Source organism: Corvus brachyrhynchos, unplaced genomic scaffold (genome assembly GCF_000691975.1).
Source record: "Corvus brachyrhynchos isolate BGI_N302 unplaced genomic scaffold, ASM69197v1 scaffold5, whole genome shotgun sequence".
Taxonomy (NCBI): domain Eukaryota; kingdom Metazoa; phylum Chordata; class Aves; order Passeriformes; family Corvidae; genus Corvus; species Corvus brachyrhynchos.
Genome location: NW_008238321.1, coordinates 1856962 through 1864233, shown reverse-complemented (window position 1 = coordinate 1864233; position 7272 = coordinate 1856962). Strand labels below are relative to the sequence as shown.

The 7272-nt window shown below is 44.0% G+C and overlaps 1 protein-coding gene across 1 annotated transcript in view; it reads left to right on the top strand.

The window, feature by feature from the left end:
• The window catches only part of TMEM114 (transmembrane protein 114), a 12816-nt gene extending 10940 nt beyond the window's left edge, over nt 1–1876 (top strand). Inside the window, exon 4 of the mRNA XM_008633545.2 lies at nt 1136–1876. Coding sequence (XP_008631767.1) covers nt 1136–1368 — 233 coding nt within the window. The 3' untranslated portion in view covers nt 1369–1876. The remainder of the gene's footprint in view (nt 1–1135) is intronic.
• The last annotated feature ends 5396 nt before the right edge of the window (nt 1877–7272 follow it).

Below are 7272 nucleotides of genomic sequence, written 5' to 3'. Positions count from 1 at the left end.
CATTCCTGGGGTAGCTTCACTGCTAGTTTAGATCTAGAGCAGTGTCCCCAAACTGTGGATCACAAAAGGAAACCCCAAAAAGTTATTTTGGTTGGAGTGTAACATTTCAATTTGAAGCTAGTAAGATTCTTTACACTTCTTTTTATTTTTTCTTTTTTGCTGTATCCAAACCCACCATGTTTTAGAAAGTAATTTATGAATTCAAAAACCTGAAAACATTCTGTCAAAGTAGGAAAACTGTGTTTAAATCTGCATTTTCTATTCCAAACAGATTTTCAGTACTGTTTCACAATGTAACTTAAAGCAGAAATTTTTCCCAACAGAAAAAGGGATCCTCAGAATTGGCTCTCATCAACTGCTCATACAGTCCTATTTTTAAGAAGAAAATGCTAAGGGATTGCTGAAAGCAAATGCTGCTGTCTCAAAGTCTTGGCTGAGCTTTTTAGTCTGAAATGCTCTTACACAGACCAGCCATCCCCCATTCCGATTGTCTTCTAAAAAGAAGAGCAAGTTCTGATTCCTCAGAACAGCAGAAAGCTGTATTCACTGAAAAGGCTGGTGGAAAACTACTCCAAATAGTCAGTGAAAAATGAAAAGCTGTGAAGTGCCAAGCATGATTATCCCACTGAGGAGTGGAGCGCTGGGCCTTTCTAAGCCATTTGGGGCTGCAAAGAGGGAAAGGAAACACGAAGACAGGGTTGGGAGAGGGGTGCTTGAGGATGTTCTGGGGATGCAGCTGGTGCAGTTTCCCAGGAGAACATGAACAGACTGCAGGGTGGCCTTTGCCTGAGACCAGCCCCCATCCTGAATCTCAGTACTGAAAACAGAGATACACACACATTACATATCTGTAGAATATAGGACCCCATTTTTATTGTGGGAGGCTTGCTGTCAGACATTCAGTATTTAACAGTGGGAACATTGTCCTCAATGGACACAAATAACCCTGCCTTTACTTCCCTCTCACCCTCATTCCCCAAGAAACCAACCTCAGCTAGATTTCAAAGATGATAATCTGTGAATCTGGCCTGGCTAGAATAGGAAGGAGTGGCAAAGAGGCCCTAAGACATATCCAATTGATTGGTTTTAATTCCTTCAGTGGCTGCTAAGTAGCTGAACATGTTTCTCTTTTCAGCTCTCGTTACCCTTACAGGGATCAGTGTCTATATTGCATATTCAGCTGCTGCTTTCCAAGAAGCTGTTTGCCTCCTGAGGAGCAAGGATCTCCTGGTGGAAGTCGATATCAGGTTTGGCTGGTCCCTGGCACTGGTCTGGATCTCCTTTGTGGCTGAAGTACTCACTGGGGCCGTGTTCCTCCTGGCAGCAAGAGTCGTGGGTCTGAAACGGCAGCGTGAACAGGCTTTGTGAGCAACAGGTACCTTTGCCCTGCAGAGCCTGATAATTCGGATTATTTGGTCCATCTGGTCACTAGGGGTCATAAGAGTGGCAAGGCTTGTCAGCTGTTGTAAGCCTTTTTCCTCACTGGTGGCTGTAAAACACAAAGATTCTGGTAAATCAGTTAAACATTCCAGGTGGTGTCAATTAGGAAGACCTTGTGTCCTTAGAAGAAAGTGCATTGCAGTGTATTTCCAGAATCATTTCAGCTGGCAGCTCATCAGACATCTCCATTCATTGCTTAGAACAAGGCAGATTTCTTGCTTTCTTTTCTCTTCTCTGCTGTCTCAGCAAAGCACCTCAGAGTATCTTGCAGGCCAGATTTTGGGTTCTCCTGAGAGTTCTGAGAAGGACGTGGACCTGCTGAAGGGAATCCAGACGAGGCCATGAAGATTCTCAGAGGACTCAGCAGCTCTGCTCTGGAGATGGACTGAGAGAGCTGGGGCTGTTCAGCCTGGAGAAGAAGAGGCTCTGGGGAGACCTTAAAGCTCTTCCCAACACCTAAAGGGGCTCCAGGAGAGCTGGAGAGGGTTGGACAGGGACCCAGTGGTTGGAACTGGATGATATTTCACATCCTTTCCAACCCAAACTATTCCAGGGTCCTGCAACCCAGCAGAGGGCAGTGACTGTGATGCTGAAGCCCTTGAGTGCAGTGCAATGGTGAGTGCACTGCAGGAGAAAGGTACAGCTGTTTTCCAGATGTTTCAACTAACTGCTGGGGACAGCCCCAATCTCTCACTGATCAGGCTACATACTTCTCTCTTCTTCTTCAATTCTGCAATGCAGAAGGTGTATCTGATGCACCTTCCAGCTTTTACTTTGCAGTTTTGATGATGCTTTTTTTCATGAGGTTTGTGCACAGGCTTTGTGCTAGAATATGTTTATCTTGAGCTGAAACTGCTGACTAAACTGAACATGCAGTGCACGTAAATTTCATTTTGGGTGTCAAGCAATCTGGTTTTTCCTCTGGGTGTAGCATTTAAGAGAATATTTACTTCAGTGCCCACTGAAATGACTGAAGAAATTTTCCCCTGACTGCTGTGCTGAATAGATACTTGAATGTGTTAACAGCTGCACTCCATTTCTGTTAGATCATGTATTTCTGGAGGCCCTCGGCACACTGCAGTTCAGGACTGTGACTCAGGAGCTGTGTCAGGCACTCTCTGGCATTGGGCAAGTCCCTTGTATGTTCTCCAGCAGCACAAATGGCATCATTCACCTACCTCTGTTAAACACCAGAACAATTTTATCCGTGTGTCCTGTGTTAAAGATCGCACATTCACTCTTACCGAGCTCAGCTCTAATCTTAGTCCCAAAGTACCAATTCTTTTATGAAAAAATACTGGCAGGGAGCTTCTGAGAGCTGACAATCTTTGGAGATGGGGAGCATTTTAGTGCCATGCTGTGAATGGAGAACTGAGCCAGAAAACTTGTCCAAGGTCACATGAAACCAGAGTTTCTGAATCCTGGGCTAAGGCCTTACTTGTCAGATCTTGCTCATTATCAGAATGAAATAAGGCTCAAAATCCTGCATGGACTGAGCAGTAGGAATTCTGTGACTAGCCAGTATAATTTTGTAATTCTTAGTTGCTCCCACATTGGTTTTCAGGTATTTTCCATGTTGCCTTATGTTGGGACCATGTAATTGAGTCATTTTAGAAGTTAAAGCATACCAAATCAGCTCAATAAAAAGTGTAACAAAAAAATCCTTTGTAGTCAAAATTTCATGTGCTTAAGTGAATTATGTAAAATGTAATTCTTTGTTTTGGTGCTGGTGAAACTATTTATAATGCAATTTGTATGATGTTACTCAGACATTACTGTAAGCTGTAACAGTAAAATATCATCTGAGTTATTTTTTGAATCTTTATTACAGATGTTATTTTAAAGTGGTTTTGAATGTAGTAAAATTAAATAAAATGACTTCTCAGAGTGGTATTTACCAAGACATGAAAGGACTAAGATATTTATTTTTTATTTAACTTTTTCTGCACATTTATTCTACTGTTTTTATGATGCTTTTGAAGTGCCTGTGTCACATGTGGTAGGTATTTAAAAGATACTTACCCAGCTACAATATAAAATACTCAAGTGATCAAATCTAATTAGAAAGCCAATGAATCTATTATTGAATTAGAGCAATTCTCATTTCCATGGCTCTCCTAAATTTCTCATTCTGGCTTCCTGTAATATCTGGCACAATGGTAATAAAGATCATCTTCTGCTCCTGAACGTTTGCATAGCCCCTGAATTTATCTGAAATTCCTTCTGAATACAAAGAACAAAAGATGGTTTGGAATAGTCAAGTTAGCATTGAACATTTTGAAACATTATACTAGGAAGAGAAAACATCCAAGAAAGGACTTTATGTAATTTGAGACAAATGACTGTATCAGCTTCTTCCTCTTACTGAAATTAATGTTTATTTAATACCATATTCTTTGCTGTGTTTTCCCCCAAATACTTTACTGAGATGAGGACACTGAGTGTTCCCATTACTTTCTGGTGAATTGTAAACTCATCGGTAATTGATCACATTGAAAGTGAAGAAAAACAGATGCACAGAGCAGAGCAGCACTGTCTGAAGGGCAGAGTGCACACAGCTCCTGCCCAGCACCAGGCACTTCGTTAAGGGCTTGCTTGAGGGGTGGCACAGAAGGAGAGGGGAGCTCAAAAGAATCCTTGAGCGTGAAAAACGTGCAGATGTCCAAGACATTTAGAGGCCATGCTGGTGGATGCCACGTAGACAGCAAACCACGAGGATTCTGTGCTGTCCCTGAGCTGGCTCCTGCAGAGCAGTCTGTGTGTCCCCACCTCTGATGGCCAGGATGGCATCACTGGTTTGGACACAGCTTCAGTTAAAGGAGCCCCCTGCATCTGTTATCACTGATCCACAGCCAGTAGGCCTGTGTGGGTGCCAGGTGCCTGTCAAGGTTGCTCTATCACACCCTCCTCAACTCGACAGGGGACAGAAAATCTGCTAGGTTTGGGTCAAGATAAGGGCAGGGAGAGGTCACTCACCAGGTACTGTCACGGGCAAAACAGACTCAACTTGCAGAAATTAGTTTAATCTATTAACAATCAGAGCAGGAGAATAAGAAATAAACCCAAATCTTAAAGACACCTTCCCCTCACCCCTCCCTTCTTTCCAGGCTGAACTTTACTCCTCAATTCTCTACCTTCTGCCCCCTGAATGGCACAGGGGGACAAAGAATGGGGGTGCAGTCTGGTCATCACACATTGCTTGTGAAGCATCTTCCTCCTCACAGAGTGGACTCCTCACACTTTCCCCCTACTCCAGCATGGGGTCCCTCCCAAAGGACACAGTCGTCCATGAACTTCTCCCATGTGAGTTCTTCCCATGGGCTGCAGCTCTTTCACAAACTGCTCCAGCGTGGGGCCCTTCCAGAGGCTGCCCTCCTTTAGGAACAGGCTGCTCCAGCGTGGGTTCCCTGCTGGGTCACAAATCCTGCCAGGAGCCTGCTCCAGCATGGGCTTCCCACAGGGTCACAGCCTCCTTCAGGCATCCACCTGCTCCAGTGTGGGGCTCTCCACCAGCTGCAGGGGAATCTCTGCTGCTCTGTTGACCTGCATGGCTTGCCCCTCCTTCTGCCCTGCCTGGGCTCTGCAGAGCTGTTCCTCTCACAGCTCTCACTCCTCTCTCAGGCTGCAATTTCTCCTTGCACAGTAGCTCTTCCCCAGTCCTAAATCTGCCGTCCCAGAGGTGCTGCCCTCGCCCTGCTGGGCTCAGACTTGGCCAGTGGTGGGTCCATCCTGGAGCTGCTGGCCTTGGCTCTGCTGGACATGGGGGAGCTGCTGCCAGATTCTCACAGAAACCACCCCTGCAGCCCCCCTGCCACCAAAACCTTGCCACGCTAAACCAATACAACTTGATTGACTCTGTGCAGACACAGGCGGTTCATAGTTTCTGCCTTCCAAATGGAGAAGCATTCCAGGTTGGAAATCAAACAATTTTATCACTTGTTTGCATTGTTTTGCAAATGAAATTCTATGGTCTTGACTGTTTAAAATAGAAAAACAAAATCTGAAGAAATATGAGCCTGCTTCATAAATGAAAGTGTCCTTTTCTCTCATTCCTTTTGTAAATTCCTTGCAGCAAAGCAGTGCCTAGTTAGTCAAGATGTATCAATAAAAAACCCCATGTCCAGCCTCCTAGCTGTCATTTCCATATTAACAGACTTACTTGCCCCATCTCGGGATGAAAAAGGTTACAATAAATCCTCTGGCTTTGTGTTAGAATCAAACTGTCCCCAGAGTTGATATAAGCATGCTCAGGAAAGATTCCCTGGTGCTTCTAAGTGGGCACAGCCCTTTGCCCAGCAATGGTGAGCTCACAGGAATTTGGTGAGGTGTTCTTAAGGGCCAGGTGAAACTACTTTGAAGGCCAGGTTCTGCCCAGAGTTTTAGCTATCCCTGGTATAGGTTACAGGTCTTTAATTACTGGATTGCATTCTAGTTAAGTTGCAAAAATTATGTCTTTTTACTGTTACTAAAGCATTATAGTGCTGTTTTACTGCAGTGGCTTTCTCTGCTTTATGCATCGGCTTTAACCCTAATGAGGCCCTCAAACTTTTCCCCTCCTTTTTTGCCAGTGTTTTCAGCAGCTCAGCAGTTTACCCTGCGGGCTCACAGCCCACTTTGGCGTTTGTCTGGGCACTAATCCCTGTGAATGCTCTCAGCTGAGAGACTTTTCCCTGCGGAGAGCTCCGCACACAAACAGCGGTCTGTGCTGACATCTCATGGCTCCGCTGAGAACTTGGCTCTGTTTGGGAAGAATTCGTTCATTTTTGTGCATGCAACACTTGCAGGATGGCCAGACAGGCCCAGGCACCATGGCTTTGTGGAAGGCAATTGGGCTTCATGATCTTCATGATTCCAACCTAAACGATTCTGTGATGCTGTACTAATTTTTGTATGGCTTGAAGAGCAGAGGAGACTCATTCTCACTATGCCTTGCTCCTGTATTTTAAAGCCCAGATTGTCTCATCTACAAACTGCTGAATCCCAGTCAGCAACTAGTCTGAGCTGCTGGCCATATGGAGCTAAAATGTCAGGTGTTGGAAAATGTGCTTTTAAACATAATTTTTAAAAAACAAAATAAACACAAAACGTTCTTAAAGGTTTTTATGCTTCTGTTCTTAGGCAATACAGCCATTTCAATGATGGTTGTGTTTTGATTTAGATCAACCAAAACAGGTTTTTGATTACATTTGTGGCATAAATGTTGTAATTATTAAGCTGGAGCTAATCAAATTGAATATCTGAGGATGCAAACAATAAGGAAAAATAAATAGCTTTATATCATGGCTGATTTCCATGATATGACAGACTGTCTAGGAATTGAACCTGACTTCAGGATTGATCCAGACAATCTAAGAGAATTTCTGGAGGAAATAACATGCTACATTTTATTGTGCTTTTAATTTTTACCCTCTCTCAATAATTTTTTTTCGAAGAAGGTCAGGAAGTTGTGCTCCCAGTATGAGCCGAGCAACACCCCAACATTGCTGAATTTTGAAACCATGCAACAACTGTCAAAGCAGGAGAGACCAAATCTAACCTCTCACATTTATCAGATTCTGTCTTCCTTTCCTAGGAACTGTGGCAGCGTTATCCACTCGAGAGCTATGAATATATCTCTGCACGGACTCTTCAGACACAGCTGCAATTCTCCCAAGCCAAATGACAAGGGTAGAGCATCTCCTGTAAAAAAAATCTTAGCTGTGGTGCAGGATTGACTTGCTAGAGTTATATGCTGGGTGAGCAATATTTGGGGATAATTCCTTCATCCCTGGACTGTAGTTCCCAAGCAGATGAACAGCAGTTGGTTAAGAATCTGCAGGTGTTATAGGGAAA